Source organism: Plecotus auritus, assembly GCF_963455305.1.
Source record: "Plecotus auritus genome assembly, chromosome: 2".
NCBI lineage: Eukaryota > Metazoa > Chordata > Mammalia > Chiroptera > Vespertilionidae > Plecotus > Plecotus auritus.
The window spans coordinates 19916691-19934724 of NC_137771.1; the positions used below are offsets into that span (position 1 = coordinate 19916691).

The 18034-nt window shown below is 40.6% G+C and overlaps 1 protein-coding gene across 23 annotated transcripts in view; it reads right to left on the bottom strand.

The window, feature by feature from the left end:
- The window catches only part of PUM1 (pumilio RNA binding family member 1), a 123003-nt gene extending 107629 nt beyond the window's left edge, over positions 1-15374 (bottom strand). For 13 of the 23 annotated variants that reach the window (XM_080656129.1, XM_080656128.1, XM_080656120.1 and 10 more), the window contains exons 1-2: positions 15262-15374; positions 10504-10877 (exon numbers count right to left, since the gene is read on the bottom strand). In XM_080656129.1, coding sequence (XP_080512255.1) covers positions 10504-10866 — 363 coding nt within the window. In that variant the 5' untranslated portion in view covers positions 10867-10877; positions 15262-15374. Of the gene's footprint in view, positions 1-10503; positions 10878-15261 lie in introns of those variants that run through there. The other 10 variants (XM_080656125.1, XM_080656124.1, XM_080656123.1 and 7 more) reach the window with 7 other exon arrangements.
- Between the last annotated feature and the right edge of the window lie 2660 nt (positions 15375-18034).

Below are 18034 nucleotides of genomic sequence, written 5' to 3' on the forward strand. Positions count from 1 at the left end.
CTGCAACTTCCTAGCACTAATTGGTGAAGGAAAAAGTAAGTATTCAACTCCACACACAGAGCTGAACGCTTCACTTCAATTAAATGTGTACCAAATATGATGGTGGCACCAGAAGAGGCACCAACCTTTACGAAAAGAGGGAGGTAAAGGGGAAGGTTTACCAGAGATGGAGATACTTTAGTTGAAGTTTGAAAGATGAGGGAGTGGCTAGGGGGAAAAGGAGGGGAAGGGAATTCCAAGCAGAGAAACTACATACATAAAAACAGCACAGCTACTATGTTGAGTAATTGCCCAAATTATAAAAATAACAAGTGTGTTCAGAAAGTTACAAATACTTCAGTACAGCTGAAGTGGTGTACCAGTAAAGACTGGAGAGGGAAACTGGTTCAAAACACAAAAGGGCCTACATTATGCTATGCTGAGGAGCTTGTAAGTTATCTAAAAGCAACTGAAGCCCTAGTTGGTTTAGCTCAGTGGATACAGTGTCGGCCTGCGACTGAAGGGTCCCAGGTTCGATTCCGGCCAAGGGCACATACCCGGGTTGTGAGCTTGATCCCCAGTGTGGGGTGTTCAGGAGGCAACCAATCAATGATTCTCTCTCATCACTGATGTTCCTATCTCTCTCTCCCTCTCCCTTCCTCTTTGTAAACAATAAAAATATATTTTTAAAAAATACATAGAGCTTAAAGCCATTTTCTAGATAATAAATGAACTGTAACATAAAATTCCTCATTCCATAGCTCATCTCAGCATCCATTTCAATATAGACACTCCCTGAAATTCTCATTTTAAAACAACTTTCTTTATAATTTATTCCTCCCTTATGAAACTAAGTTTCTTCAGAGACAGAATATATTAATTTCATCATTTTGCATTTTGATAGGCTTCTGACAGATATAAGTAGTGTCTTCCTAATTTGGACAATTGGGGAGGAAAGAACAACTTGAATCAATAAATTCTTATCAAATTAAAGAACATTTTTTTTAGTAACATCAGATATGGTGTTTTTAAATACATAAAATAACTAGAATTGGGTTAATGAACTGGTAAAGTCCTTAGGGAACTTTCTTCAATAGAGAAAAATACTTGTCATTAACAGATCAATTGACTATATATTCATGGTATCTAAACACAGAGCTCCCCTGAAAACACCTGTTCTCTACATAACTTAAACATTCCTCTTTCCAGGGTTATAAACAAGTTATTTATACTGTCAACCTAAAAAAAATAAATAAACTTTTCTTCAGAAAGTTACCATTAGCCCCAGGAAAACTTGTCACTTGAAAAAATTCCAAATCCATGGTATAAAGTAGATAAACTAATCCTCCCTACCTCTATTTATAAAAAACACTTGGCACCACTAATAATATCCCTGTTTGTTTTTGTATCTGTACATTAGACACATAGGCACCTTTAAAAATTGTTATGTCTAAACAAAAACTTGTACACAAATGTTTATAGTATTACTCATAACAGCCAAAAAAGTACAAAAAAAAAAGGTTCATCAACTGTTAAATGTATAAATAAAATGTGGTATATATCTATATAATGTACTATTATTCAGCAATAAAAAGAAATGAGGCACTGATACATGCTACAACATGGATAAATGTTTAAAACATGCTAAGTGAAAGAGCCAGTCACAAAGGACCATCTACAGTGTAGATTATTAGTGTAGATTTTACACTAATAAAATAAGATGCAAATTGACCATACCTTCACAACACCCACCAGCCAATCAGGAGTGAGTATGCAAATTAACCCAACAACGATGACAGGTTAATTTGCATATGCAGGCTCCAAGGCCCGGGGCATTCCGCACCTCCCCAGCCGCTCTGGGCCTCTGGGCAGCGTGGGAAGGCGGAAAGGCGGTGCCAGCAGCCAGGGGAAGGCCCATTCTTGCACAAATCTTCGTGCATCGGGCCTCTAGTGCATTGTATAATTCCATTTGGCCTGGCCAGTGTGGCTCATTTGGTTGAGCATTGTCACAGGCACGAAAAGGTTGTGGGTTCAGCTCCTGCTCAGGGCACATATCTAGGTCGCAGGTTCAATCCCCAGTCTGGGTGCATGCGAGAGATAACCAATGGACATGCGGGAGATAACCAATAGACACCTCTCTCTCTCTCTCTCTCTCTCTCTCTCTCTCTCTCCCTCTCTCTCTCTCATAGCTATTCCTCTCTCCCTTTCTCTCTCTTTCCCTCCTATATTCCCTCCTTCCCTCACTCTCCTTTCCTCTCTCTCTAAAACCAATAAAAATATGTTTTTTAAAAATTTGTTAATACTGTAAATTCCATTTGTATACAATGTCCAAAATAGACAAATCCAAGACAGAGAAAGAAGTCTCTGGTCTAGGACAAGAGAGCAACTGCTACTATGTACAGGATTTTGGGGATGATGAAAATGTTCTAAAATTGATTGTGGTGATGACTGCACAACTCTCTAATATACTAAAAACCATTGAATTATATATTTTAAATGGGTGGATTATATATCAACAAAGCAGTTCTTTAAAAAATCTTTAGGGCCCTTAATTTCCACAACTTAAAAAAGTTTTCGTGATGAGATTTGTAAAGACATTAAGAAAGATACTTTAACCATAAAAGAGTACTTATTAAAGGCTATAAACAGACATTTCTATGTCTGCTAAATCTTCAGGAACGATTAACAAGGTACTTTAACAGTTCTCAAAAAGTATTACATGAAAAAAATAAGAACACTTCCCTGGAAAAGGTCTAATAACTCTTCAACTGCAGGTTTTATCACCAATGTCATGTACTAGTACATCCTTCAAGCTCAAGTTCTTAAATCAAATTCCCAAATGTTAAACTTCCCCAACCTACTGCCAATCACTTCTTACAATATTCACAGTAGGAAGCAAAATGCCAGAGCAGTCCACTGAGCTGAAACCCAGAAGATAAGGAAACTGAATATAAAAGTTGAGAAGGTTGGATAAGAAATCCCTCAACAACAAAAAACTCTTACCCTATCTCCAGCACTTATTACTCTCTTGGCATTGTGTTTTCAGTCTATGTTATTCTGAGGGTGTTAAGCCATTTCTCATGAGTGAACAGATAGATTCTCAACTTTTTGTTTAAGTATTCTGTTCTCAGTCTCAGCCTGTAGAAAAGTATTCAGTAAATGCTGTTGCCTGAGAAAATGGACACATGCACAAAAGATGTGTGTCTCTTCTGCAAGTACAGAGAGATGTGATGAAAAACAGTATGTTACTTTACAGCTTACAATGCACTTCAACCATATCCATAACTGAAATCTGAAACACAGTTCTTCCTAACTACTCTGTTTTTCTCTTGCTAAAAATCTCATGATTCATCCCACTTCCCTCTTTTCTTGGCCACTGGGCACCCAAAGCAAATTCTGTAATCCACCACTGGTACATATTTCTAAATTCTAAATATACCCCCTTCATTTCCTGAAATACTCTTATTTTCCCACTGTTACATCTCAGTGCCACCAATCCATTTTTTTCCTAATTCCACACCAAAAACCTTTAAAACAAAACAGCATCTGAGTGAATACTTTTTTTTAAACACTGGAACCTAGTTCTTAAAATTGGAAACTCTTTCTTAGTTTAATTTTTATTTATTTAATAGTGGCCCGGTGCACAACATTCGTGCACGGGGGTTGCGGGGGGGGGGGGGGGGGTGGTGTCCCTCAGCCCTGCACCCTCTCCAATCTGGGACATTGCTCCCGCAATCCGGGACCACTGGCTCCTAACCGCTCACCTGCCTGCATGCCTGATCACCTCCAACTGGCCCTCCCTGCCGGCCTGCTTGCCCCCAACTGCCCCCCACTGGCAGCCTGCTTGCCCCCAACTGCCCCCCCACTGGCCTGCTCGTCCCAACTGCCCCCAGCCGGCCTGATCACCCCCAACTGCCCTCCCCTCCTGGCCTGATCGCCCCTAACTGCCTCTGCCTCGGCCCTGCCACCGTGGTTTTGTCCGGAAGGTCTCCCAGAAGGTCTCCTGATCTAATTAGCATATTATCCTTTTATTAGTATAGATTTTAGAGAGAGTGAGTGGGGGGAGAAAGAAACATCAACTTGTTGTTCCTCCCATTTATGCATTCACTGGTTACTTCTTTAATGAGTCCTAACTGGGAATCAAACCATAGTTCTTATTAATTACAAGTGTAAGGATTATCTCACAGTCACTGAAACCTTGGCGTATCTGGGCGATGTTCTAACAAACTGTGCCACCCGGCCAGGGCTAAAATTGGAAAATCTTAGTCAAAGAAGGCCTACTAATGGTCATTGTGACCAGGACCAGGAGTATAACATTAAGACTTTGTTAACACCAAATACAATTTTTTTAAAGGCTCTAAGAGTGTCCTGGTGGGTGCGGCTCAGCTAGTAGAAGCATTGTCCTGTACACCGAGAGCTAGCAGGTTTGATTCTTGGTCAGGTGCAGGTCAGATCTGATCAGGGCGAGTACAAGAGGCAACCAATCAATGTTTTTCTCTCACATCGATATTTGTTTTTCTCTCTCTTTCTCTCTTCTTCTCTCTAAAAATAAAAATCAATTTTAAAAAAATTTTAAAGGCTCTAAGAGTACAGGTGTGGGGAAAAAAAACATGGAAGCATGAATTACTCAGCTTTATTACATGATGTTAACTAAATGCCACTGTCCCAAATGCTGGGGCCCTTTAACAATCTTCCCAGAAAGATAAGAGACTCATAGTCTCAAGTCATTTGGCAGGGAAAACAGAAAAGGATCTCCAGGGAATGTCAAAACTTCCAGTGTGGAGAATACTTGAGCTCCCTTCCAGTTTAACACAGTTCTTATTAATTACAAGTGTAAGGATTATCTCACAGTCACTGTAGGGTAAGGAGAGACATGTCAAAGGTGGTGTCAGAATACCACTAGAAGATGGCAACACCACGTGGAAGAAAAAGGGGGTACAAATAGAGCCAAAAAGATTCACCAACGAAATTTTGCCTGGGTATATAGAATTATCTCTAAAAAGCTGTCAATTTACAGTAGACATCCTGTAAGAGACTACAAGCAAAAGTGAGAAAGCTCGTCCTAGCTGGTTTGGCTCAATGGATAGAGCATCGGCCTGCGGACTGAAGGGTCCCAGGTTCGATTCCAGCCAAGGGCACATGCCTGGGTTGCGGGCTCGATTCCCAGTAGGGGGTGTGCAGGAGGCAGCCAATCAATGATTCTCTCTCATCATTGATATTTCTATCTCTCTCTCCCTCTCACTTCCTCTCTAAAATCAATAAAATGTATTTAAAAAAAAAAAAGTGAAAGCAGCAGCCTTGTAGGTTGTATGTTGTAAGAATAAAGACAAAAATTCTTAAGTGAAAAAAAAAAGTGAGAAAGCTCTGTGGAGTTGTCCTCTAAATTTTCTTTTACACCTATCTCTGCCCTTAAAATCCAGTAGAGACCATAGTTCAACTACTCTGAGGACCTTAAAATGTTTCCCTATTTCATCACCCACTTTATCTCACAGAACTTTACAGAGAAAACAGATTTCGCAATAAGAGAATAAATCTATCACAACAAGTCAAAGACTGACCTTGGGCTTTGCACAATGAAACTTTTAATACTATTCAGAAAAAAAAAATCACTGTTATAAAAATTACTGTTAAATATGTACATTTTTTGTACATAACATTTAAAATGTTATTCACTTAAGAAGGTGTGTTTTCTAGTGTTCTATATCTTGATCCACATCCACTGTCTTGTTTGCAATGGGTAAACTAACAGACAAAAATAAATAAATCTTATTCAATGGGACTTCTTTCCCTCATTCCTCTCCAAAAACCTCAATTTGGCCCAAAAATGGAGGCTTTTAAGTTTCTGAGAATACTAGCTACAATAATTTTATGTACTTCAAGTGATATTTAATATTTTTAATCATAATGTAGAAAAAAATACAGAAATACCATAGTCTGCAAATGCTACAACTTTAAAGTACTGCATATTATTACCTCAGTACATGTTCTCAAGCTGTTTATGTTTTACATTCATTTAAAAGTCCTCATGCTAATTATCTGTCAAGTTTCATACTTAAAAAATTAAATATTGAAAGGGGAGGGTTATGAGGGAAAAACTTAAGTATTAAAAAAGTCAGTCACATATATATTTTGGCACAGCTTAAAGAGTTCACTATTAAAAGGGGGGCAAATTCAGACATTAAGAGAATTTCTACATCAGGTTAAAAAAAATGTTTTAGTACTAGTATAAAAAAGTGATTGCTCATAAATGGGAGTAATAATGAGAGAAATGAATGTAAAGTACCTGGCACTATAAATAGTTCCCTTCCCGCCAACACTGCTGTTGTCATCACACCCTGTGATATTTACTTCGCCAGCTCATTGGTAAAAGCATTCTGACAATCTGATCTTAAATTTTGTTCCATTATGCCAAAAGTCCTTTATAAAAAGGCATAGAAGGTGTGCTCTCCTGAGGGCCTTTCCTTTCCCCTAGTCCTTCCCCCACAGGTATGCATCTCCTAAAATCTAAGCAGTGGTCGGCAAACTGCGGCTCGCGATTTGCCGCTCTGTTGACTAATGAGTTTGCCAACCACTGCTCTAAGGGATCCCTCAAGACTTGCAACCAGGGGAGCAATGTCGGCCCAGGCTAACCTGTCTCCAATGCCCCCTTTTTCTCTGTCTTCTCAGTGAGCCAAAACAGCCCCACCTAGGCTCATTTCTTTCCTGTAACACTACTAGTGAGCCAAAGCAGCCCCACTTCGGCTCTCTCCTGTTGCTTCTTCTATCCTAAGCCTTTCCTGTTTCACTGTCCCCAGCTCTAATAAACATACTTTCAAAATGAAAAGGGGGGAGGGGCGCACGCCAAAGGCAACAGGCCCACCAAAAAGGAGTAGACCAGAAGCATTTGAGATCTTTCCTCCCAGCACATAATCAATTTGGCTCAAATAAACTCTTGGTATTGCAGAATGTGCTGGCACTAGTATCACTTTATACTGAGTCATTCTGTCTCAATAGAGAAAAGTTTCCCACAATTACTACTTAGAATAAACATGCAGGGTGGAAGGGGGGAGGTCAATGGGAAGAAAACAAAGGGATATAATACTTTCAACAATAAAGATAAATTTTATAAAAAGAATACACACGTAATAAAAACAAAACTGGAAAAATTTTAGCATTAATGCTCCTGTGGGGAAAAAGGGAGAGCTCTTGCAATTACAGGAGAAAAGTCAACAATCGTATCCATCTCCTTATTGTCAAGTTTATCATTTCTAAAATTAAAGCAAAATAATTATTTAGGATGCGTTACTTTGTGGCAATAGTTTGGTTTGGTTTAATTTTTAAGGCTAGAAATATGTTTAAGGAGACAGAAATATAAAGAGAGCATGGGCAGTGGAATCAGAGACCTAATTTAAAAACCAGGTTCAACCTGGTAACTACACTTCATTTTCTCATCTCTCAGAAAAGGATATTACTTCCCTCATGGGACTTTTCTGAGGATTAAATACAGGAAATATATAGCCAGTACCTAGAACATAAGTGCTTAGTAAATCTATTTATCATTATCAGTGCTTCTCAATCTCTTTTGTACTCCCACCTGACAGAGACACCTTATTCCAATTTTAACAGTGGCTACTGAGGGCAGTGATTCACCTAGAGCAGTGGTCGGCAAACTCATTAGTCAACAGAGCCAAATATCAACAGTACAACGACTGAAATTTCTTTTGAGAGCCAAATTTTTTAAACTTAAACTATATAGGCAGGTACATTGTTATTAACTTAATTAGGGTACTCCTTCAATCGCACTGTACATGCGCACCCGCACGTGGTATTTTGTGTAAGAGCCACATTCAAGGGTCCAAAGAGCCGCATGTGGCTCGCAAGCCGCGGTTTGCCGACCACTGACCTAGAGATATGCCCCTCAACTCTTTAACTACATTACATTCACCGCTGCTGCTTGTCTAAGTGGCCTTTACCTATTGCCACATATTTCCCAACAGGATATCTGAGCTCTAAGTTCCACTACTTTACCTGGTGCAAATCTGAAGAACTTAGTGGTTTCTCCTTCATTCAATCAATACAAAAATTTCAGGCACCACCTGGGAAAGGGACATGACAAATACAATAGCCTCTGCCCCAGCATAGTTCAGTCCAAGACGTGAGATCAACACCAAAACCAATAGATTATAGTACACTGGAATGACTGCAGAAGTAATTTGTGGGTGACCAACATCTGCAGCACAGCAACTACCCTCAATTCCCTAAATGCTGTTGATTATATCTTATGTCCAGCCCAACAGAACGGTTATGATGAGTCCAATTCAACACCTCCCTACCTTGGTTTCTCTCTCTATCTCTACATGTACAGCTGCCTAAATCTTACTCAACATGTATACTACTAAATTCAATTACCTTGTCCCCAAACCATATCCCCTTTTGTATTCCTTTTCCTGTATTACTTCATCTTCCCTAAGACCTAAGATTTCTAATTCAATCACCAAATTCAGTGTATTTCTCAGTGTCATCCATACCTTCTTTTTCCATTGCTCATACCAGAACTGTTAAAGTTGTTATCCAACTAGTATCACCTCTTACCAGGGGTCCTCAAACTGCGGCCCGCGGGTCCCGGGCCCGCAGTGCGCATAGGAATTTGTTCATAGTTTTTTTTTTTAAACTATAGTCCGGCCCTCCAACGGTCTGAGAGACAGTGAACTGGCCCCCTGTTTAAAAAGTTTGAGGACCCCTGCCTTACCCACTCCAACCTCTTAATGCTGACTCAATCTTTCCAAAAACACTACTAAAAGCCACACCAGCACGTCCGGTGTGGCTCAGTGGTTGAGCGTCAATCTATGTATGAATGGTTTGATTCCCAGTCAGGGCACATCCTCGGGTTGCAGGCTCCATCCCCAGTGGGGGGCGTGCAAGAGGCAGCTGATCAATGGTTCTCTGTCATCATTGATGTTTCTCTCTCTCCCTATCCTTTCCTCTGAAATCAATAAAAATACATTAAAAAAAAAAAAAAAAAAAACCTGCTGCCTACTTAATTAAATTTTAGCCTGGCACTCAAGGCCTATCTTTATGACAATGTCCTTTTCCCCAACTTTATTTTAAGGCCAAAGGATTAGGTACCATTACATTCAATAAATTTCTGAAACTCTATTATATGCCAAATTCTAGGAACTGGGATATTGACATGAATAAAATTTGACCCCCTCAACTACTGCAAGAAAATAGAAAACAAATATAGTGCCTCAAAAGTTTCACAAGAAGCCCCGTATACTCATACTTCTAAGTATCCTTCACCTACACATAGTAGGTGTTTATGAAGCAGCACTGATACTGAAGATTGATTGAGTAAACCAAAGACCACTGATCAATGTGCTCTATACGTTCCTGTGGAATAAGAGGATAAATTCCCCCTCTTGATTTCTACTATGGTACATAGGCTACTTTTTTGAAGGGACAGGGGAAGCACAACTGAGACTTCAGATTTGCAAATATGTTTGTACCTAATTTGTTTCTGAAGCAGAACAGAAGCACTAGAGGCCTAGTAACAGATGTCAGTTCTTTTTGCTAGTCAGTACTCACATAGTAGCAATATAAAATGAACCTTTGCAAATTCAACCTGTGTACAATTTCAAAGAATAGCCTGATTAAAACATCCTAATCCTTTCATCACATCAGGAAGTTAGGAAATACAGATCAAGATACTCTTCTCAGTAAAATATGCTGTGATCCCAGGTATGTTTCTGGATTAGCAAAGGTAAGCATCTTAAAATTAACCAAGTGAAACAAGTCTTAGAACAAGAGAATGAAGATGGTTAAAATCTAAAAGCCACAACCACTCCTCTCTGACACAAAACATTTGATATATATCAATTTCACATCAAATATATTTCACTTGAGCAGTTGATTTGTTATCAACTTCCTACTAATTTCAACTATAACATCGTAAAAAACAAAAGTCACCCTCACCCAACAGGAAAGGCTCTAAAATATGTATATGGTCTATAAACAGCCCAAAGAGTTCTTTTTTTTTTTTTAATATATTTTATTGATTTTTTACAGAGAGGAAGGGAGAGAGATAGAGAGTCAGAAACATCGATGAGAGAGAAACATCGATCAGCTGCCTCCTGCACACCCCCCACTGGGGATGTGCCCGCAACCAAGGCACATGCTCTTGACCGGAATCGAACCCAGGACCCTTCAGTCCGCAGGCCGACGCTCTAGCCACCGAGCCAAACAGGTCAAGGCCCAAAGAGTTCTTAAAAGACTATATCAAGAGGAAAAAAAGTCTTCTTATTAAACATACCTACAAATACAATGTGCACATTATAACAATCTTAAGTCTTTTTTTTTAATGAATTGGTCATTTACTATTATTTAGCACCAGATTGATATGACCCAGTGACATTAAAACAACCATCCTTTAAAACAACTGACTAATTTAGACCACATGAAATTAGCAACTTAGGCTTTTGAAGACATTCACTAAAAGCAGATTGATTACAAAAGAGTTTCAAAGCTGAAATAGTGAACTTTTTTTACCTGATGTTCTGCATGAATGTTATCCCCAGTAGGCCATCGATGTTTGCTATTATTATAGCCGCCTCCACCACTTCCTCCTCCCCCAAGCTGCTCACCATGCTGCCTCTGAAAGAAGTAGTCCACCATAGCGTCGTCCTGGGAACGGCCTGCAACTCCTATGGATCCTGGGACAGGGCTGGAGTGTGTCCCAGCTGCAAGAGCTTGATTTGCAGCTGGTTGTGGCTGCGCTTGCGACCCTGTTCCAGATGTCAAAACAACAGGCATGTTGGGATTAGCTGGTTCTTGAGGGTGATGTTTCAGGTGGGGGCTGAAAGAGTCCTGCCAAAGCACTGCTTTTCTCTTCAAGACACATGCAACGCTCATTCCACCAACACCTAAGGACAAATAAGTTACAAATAGTTAAAATTTGCACTTTTTTAAATTTATCTTTTATTGTTGAAAGTATTACAGATGCCCCCTTTTTCCCCCATTGACTCCCTCCACCCTGCTCCTGACCCCTAAAATTTGCACTTTTAAAACATTACTTGATATACACCAAGATAAAAGTGAGCTCCATGTCTTTTGCCATATATCATCTACAACTAGTTCATACCAAGCAGCTATATATTTTAAAATAAATAACACAATTTTCTAAACTGAAACCTCCACTTTTAAGATGCTGAGAGTGTGTGTGTGTGAATAAATGTGGTTGGTGGCAGGTACTCAGACAAGGTATGCAGATCAGGACTCAATATGGCAACTTCAGGGAAACTTATTCTGTTACCAAAGGTAACAATACAGAATTAAACTTCAACTTATTTACACCTTAAGCCAACTGTGCGATACTTTTTAAATAAGCAAGAGCTGTATTAAATATCACTTTAGATATTTTAATGCTGAAGCAGATATAAGGCAATAAACCAAACAAAAATCCAAACCCCATATATAATTAGCAATGACTCAGATTGTCTAAAACTTGACAGGACCCTTTAAAATGTACAACAAATTCATAGGATGCTCCTTGAAGAAACAATAAGGCCCCCTGACCCAGAAGAGCAACAGAATGTTCTTAGCCTGAAACTTGTCCTCAGCTGCTGTTGATGGGGGGGTTGGGAGGGAGGGACAACATTTTTACCAATCATTTACAATTACGATCGCAATCACATTATTCCATTAGTACTTTGACTCCTAAAAACAGGATGAGACCAAACCGAATGCTAGAGTAGAAAGCCTCACTGTAAAAACAACCACCACCCAAAAAAAAAAAAAAAAAAAAACATAAACATGCCCCGACTGGTATGACTCAGTTGGTTGGAGCATCCTCCCATACACAGAAGGGTCTCAGGTTCAATACTCAGTCAGGGCATATACCCAGGTTGTGGATTTGATCACTGGTCAGGGTGTGTACTGAAGGCAACTGAATTGTTTTCCTCTCACATTGATGTATCTCCCTTCTCCTTTCCCCTCTCGATAGATAGATAATAAATCAGATGCCTCAACACAGTAATTGTATGGCAAACATACTGCAGACTTTATTTAATCATTCCCATTTTACAGATGAAAACATTAAGGGACAGAAAAGTTATATGATATGCCCAAAGCCATTCAGCTAGTGAGTGTGGATAAGGGATTCAAAGGTAAGTCTGTTTTGCATCCAAACCTAGTTCTTTCTATCAACCCTTGCTACACCCCAGTTCATCAACACAGATACTATTTCTCTCACCCACATCTGCTACTCTTTCTTCTCTGGAAGGCTCAACAAAGAACCTCCAAATTGTTATTGTGAAACATTACTATTTAAGTTTCTTAAAAATAAAAAACTACATTTGTACTACATTTGTACATAAGCTATAACATTTGTCACCCTGTAGGTGCTAAAAAAATGCTACAAAATAATTAATCTGTGACCAATTAGAACACATCTGTCCATAGAAACTGATTTCAAGGCTATAAACTTAACTGCTACAAATGCCTTATCTCTGCCTAACCCAACTGTAACATTTCAAAAACTGACCCACAAGAGTTATGAGAAATCTCTTCTTTCTTTATAGATAATTAAACATTCTCTAAAGAAGCATTTGCTTCTCACAACTAATTCATGTTCTGAAGCCAGACGTAAAAAAGGCACAGCGGAATTTGTCATTTGTTCAAAGCCTAATTTGGAAATGCCTAGTCTCAGTTAACAATTCCAATGCATCAGAAAGAACCTTACTAGCGTACTGAGTTAGTTTAGCTTTCTAGAGTTCAGTTTCTGCTTTCATGTATTGAATTGTGTCCCTGGTTAAGTACCAAAATCAGAGAGTCATTACTGTGTTTACATCGATCTTTGCAAAGTGCTAACCAGCCAAATGCCTTCCGGTTTGATTTTCAAAAGAACTTATTGTCCTCTTATTACCAACAGTAGTAGCCAGTTCCATTTTCTTCTACAAGGTAGTATCAATCTAAGTCTTTGTTTCAGAAGGCAAGCCAAGAATCCCAAACCCCAAGTTTTACCATTAAACAGCTTCTTTGAGGCTGTTTCCTCATCTAGAAAATGATAAAAATCCTTTATGCTTCACAAGTTTGATTTTGAATCAAAATAAAATAGATGTAAAAGTTTTTTGTAAACATAAAGTCACTATGCTGAGACCAGACCCCAGGAATTCAGTTACCATCAGTGAAGGCCATTATGGCACTTCAGTCCCTGAGAAGATTCCTAAAATAGCCAAAGCAATCTTTTCTGAAATAAAAGATTTGCCATAATACTTATCTAGCAAAGAATTTCCATATGGAAAGGGTGTTTTACCTCTGAGACACATTGAACACAACTTCATTCCAACAAAGGATGGGGGTGGGGGGGAGATTCCTATAAAAATGTTCAAACAAAACAATTGGCTTTTGTAAAGCTATCTGCCCTGAGACTTCCTGCTTTACCCTAATGAGGCAAGGCAGTTTTCTCAAACAAGAGAAAACCTGGCAGAAGGGACAGTTTGAAAGTGAGCAAATTAACATGTCTTGGGTAATTTTGTAATATCTTGGCAACTACAGCACAAAAATTTTTAAATCGGTCACTTAAATATTAGAAAACATTCAAACTGCCGATGCCTTTTAGAGAACTCTCGAAGTCCACTAAAAAGTTGTGTGTAGCATTTCAAATGTGCCTTTTTTACAAATGACACATGATAAAAATTAATATTTTAAGCAACTAGAAATAAGGGCTGATTCTAATTACTCCTCCAGTTTTCAAACTGTTTACATCACGGGTTGGGTTTTTTTTTTTTTTTTAATAACACACAGATTTCAAACAAAGGAACACGATTTAATCTATCTCCATGGCCCATATTTTTTTCCTACAAAAATGCTTAGTGTTCTGAAAGGTGTTTATTTTTCACCACCCTGGGGGAAAAAAGTTTATGGTCATCCATTTATTTTAAAACAGTTCATCTCAAACCCAAATTAAACTTCAAACCCAACTTGAAAAAAACTGTGGCCTCAGACAAACTGAATTCAATGAAGGCGAAATACTAACTCAAAGATCAGAATCCCGTGAGTATGTCCCCAAAGATCCAGATAAACAAGAGTATTTTATAAAGATAAAATTCGCAATGGATCAAATGTTAGTATTTTGCTTACTAAAACTGCATCAAGAACTACATATCCTGGCGGAGGGCTTGTCTTGGTGAGTTTTTATGGGTTTTGTTTTGTTTTTCATAAAATAGACAAAAAGGTAAATGTACAAACCTATTGCTTCAAACGTAAATGACTTTAGAACAGAACCCAAAGAAGCCTCATAAACTATCACTCTTAAAGAGAGTATGAAGTGAACGAATTGTATCGACAACTGAAAACAGTGTCTTCTTTAATTGAACAATGAAAAGTAACAACCCGTCAAGTTACGGGGAGGAGACAACCTTCCCTGATAATGTTGTGCGAGCGTGCTCGGGGGGAGGGGGGAGGCCACGGAGGAGAAAAAAGTTACAAGAGTGGGTTCGTCCCTGGACGTGGGAGTGGTACCGACAAGTGGAATAAATGATCTCTGTTTACCAAGAACGTGTGTGAGGACTACAACTATCTCGTATCGTGTATCTGTCTTCCTACTACCGAGGGGTGAGCCCCTTTGAGTTCAGACACACACGCAACAGCACAGGGAGGATCAAAGAGGAAGAACACACCAAAAGCACCAGCTCTCACGGAAACAAAAGGCCACAAGCACCCAGCAGCCTAAAAACCGATCTGAAACTTCCTGATCGCTACTTCTCCACATTCAGGCTCGCAAAGTTCCCCCACGGTGGGTCTCGCCGGTAGACAAGGGCCATGGCTGCTGCTTAAGCGATTTATTTATTGTTCCTCCTGCTTCGGCGCTGCCGCGGAAGCCCAAGAAGTCGAAGAAATCCAGAGTGGCACGAAATCACACTTCATGGCCACACAGAAGACTCGGGGCTTCGCAAACCCATCAAAAAAGCAACCCAAATGGCAACATCAATCTTCGGGGGTTCCAAAGGGGCCGAACAGAAATGTGGAGGGACGTCTATGCCCTGGGCCAAGGCCCAGACCTCCAGCATTTTCCTCGCTTCGACCCCGCTCCCCACCCCCTCCCTCCTTTGATAACAATAGGGGCCTTGCTGCTGACTCCAAAACATGTACGAGGAACATCGAGCGAGGAGCCTGAGCCAGGGCCCCGGCGGCTTTTCCAAAGCCCTTCTCACCCCCCCAGTCGCTTTCAAACACCAATACAATGGGACAATCTGCTCGCTGGGGGTCCGGAGCAGCGTTTAGGGCAGGCGGGGTGCGGATACTCACGGGCGGAGCGGTAGGATGAAGATGGATTTCAGCCCCCCGTTCTTCTCTCTCCGGCGCTCTCGCTCCCCCTTACCTTTCACTCCGACAACATGGCGGCCCACTGGGGACGGGGCTGGCGCGGTGCATCATGGGATAGGCTCTGGCCCCGGCTCTGGCTGTGGCCGCGGCGTGCGCGGAGAAGGCAGGCGGCTCTGGAACAGGTTGCCTGGTTGCCATGCCAACCCGAGGCCTGTGTGAACTTGGGGAACTCGCAGGCGGCCCGACCGCGGCGCGCGTGAGTGCCCGCCTGCTGGGCGAGCGCGCGCGGCCGCGGGCAGACGGCGTGGTCCCGCGGGCCCGCCCCGGAGCGCGCGACACGGAGCTGGGCACGCGGGGTCGAGGCAGGGGCGCTCCACAGAGTGGCCTTGGGAGTTTACAGCCCGCACCTCCTGCCCCCGCGCCAACCCGACTTCACCCCGATTGTAACAGGCTGCCTGGCTCCCGGACGCTTACTCCCCAGGCTCGGGCGTGACAGGTGCTGGGATCAAAACCTTTGCTGCAGCGTTTTGGTGCTGAGACTTATTTCATCTTCCCAGCTCCATGGCCCCGTTTGCAAAATGAAGAGGGAAAGGAAAAGGGCTACCCGAAATTGCCGAGGGGGTTAAGCGAAATAACATGTGTAAAGGGCTTAGTGCAGTGTCTGCGACTTGTAAGCAGAGCCTCTCGGTCCATAACGTGCCGGGTCTGGCGCAAAGGGAAAGTGCGGGGTCCCTTGTCCCCAATTATTAAGAATTTCAAGACGATAGCCGAACATGAAACCATAAACATGAGGCTGACCCGACATGTAAAGGCTCCATCGGTGTTAGCTGTTGTCATTCTGTCCGTTTTCGAAAATGAATAGAAATCTGATAAAAGTGATTTTTTTTCCAATCAGTAGTATTTGATAAGATACAGTTATTCTGTCTTAAACTAAACCCAAAATGGATTGGAAACTTAGGCAAACTACAGTACTCTAAGACACTAGAAAAAAAAAAAAAGATATATGGGGGAAAGCTTTATAATGGAAGGAGGGAAGTGTTTATAATGAATCAAAACCAATAAATCATTTTAAAAATTAAAAGAAATTAAACATCTTTACAGTAAGAGATGCCAGCAACAAAAAAGAACAAATGAGAAAATAGCTTTAAAATTATTTCCAGACACATGGTGGATAAAGTTCATCTTCATGATCAATACAGAACCTCTCTGAGCAATCAAAAAAGAGCAATCCAAAAGAGGCAGACATATAATGGCCAAGAAAACATAAGAGATAACTAACCTGGGGCTGAGAGGTGGAGGGAGGAGAATGGAGAGGGACTGCCAGTGAGTAAAGGTTTCTTTGGGGGTGTTGAAAGGTCTTGAAATTAGATTGTAATGTTTGCTACAACTCTGAGAATACACTAAAAACCACTGAACTGTGCACTTTAGATGAATGAAGTTTATGGTATGTGCGAATAGATCTCATAAACCTGTAAAAAGTGAGAAATGCAATCATAATAAATGCAACTTTGAAATATAGTATTTTCATCGGTTAAATACACTGGTAAAAATGTAAATGATTAACACCCTGTTTTAGCAAGTTTTGTGTAAAAAACATGTTTTGTGAGAAAATTAGCACTCATTGATTAAATTGTTTGCATATATATTATTTTTATTTTAATATAAAACATGTTTTATTGATGTTAGAGTGAGAGTTCTCACCCAAAAACATGTTTTATTGATGTTAGAGTGAGAGAGAGGAAGGGAGAGGGGGAGAAAGATTAAAACATTGATGATAGGCTGCCTCCAGGACTCACCCACTGATGGAGCCTGCAACCTAGCATGTGCTCTGACCTGGAATCAAACTGGCAACCTATTGGAGCACTAGATGAAGCTCATACCAACCAGGGCTGTGACCTGACTGGGAATCAAGCAAGTCCGAGACCTTTCAGTGCACAGGACAATGCTCCAACCAACTGAGCCACCTTGGCCAGTGTGGAAAATAATGTTATTTTTTTTAATATATTTTATTGATTTTTTACAGAGAGGAAGGGAGAGGGATACAGAGTTAGAAACATCGATGAGAGAGAAACATCGATCAGCTGCCTCCTGCACACCCCCTATTGGGAATGTGCCCACAACCAAGGTACATGCCCTTGACCGGAATGGAACCTGGGACTCTTCAGTCTGCAGACCGATGCTCTATCCACTGAGCCAAACCGGTTAGAGTGAAAATAATGTTATTTTTATTTTTAAAATAAAATACTGCGATTTTTATTTCTGGGGGGTGGGGGAAGACTTGCAGGGGGAAGGCTTGGAATTTAGAGATCCTGAGCTCGGCTATGTCCTGGCTGTGTGACCTTGGGCGAGTCCCAGAGTCTCAGGTCCCTCATCTGCATAATGAGGATATCAATACTTCTCTCACAGGGTGGTTACAATGGTTAAATGAACTACCAGACACCAAGTGCCAGACACAGAATTAGCACTCAATAAATAACTGGTTTTTTGTAATTGCAGTCTTAATATTCATCTCTGAATCCCCAGAGACCAACATAGTGCAGGGCATATGGTCATTGCTCATTAAATGTTTGTTAAATGAATGAATTCAACAGCCATTTAGTGTCAACTCTCAAATTCAGCAACCCTACAAATAATACACTAGGTTATATTCATAGCTCCAGCTCTTAAGCCAGACCAGAAATAACCTCTCTAAGCTCATTTTCCCCCCATGGAACATGAGATTAATAATTTAACAGTACTAAATGAAATAAAGCAG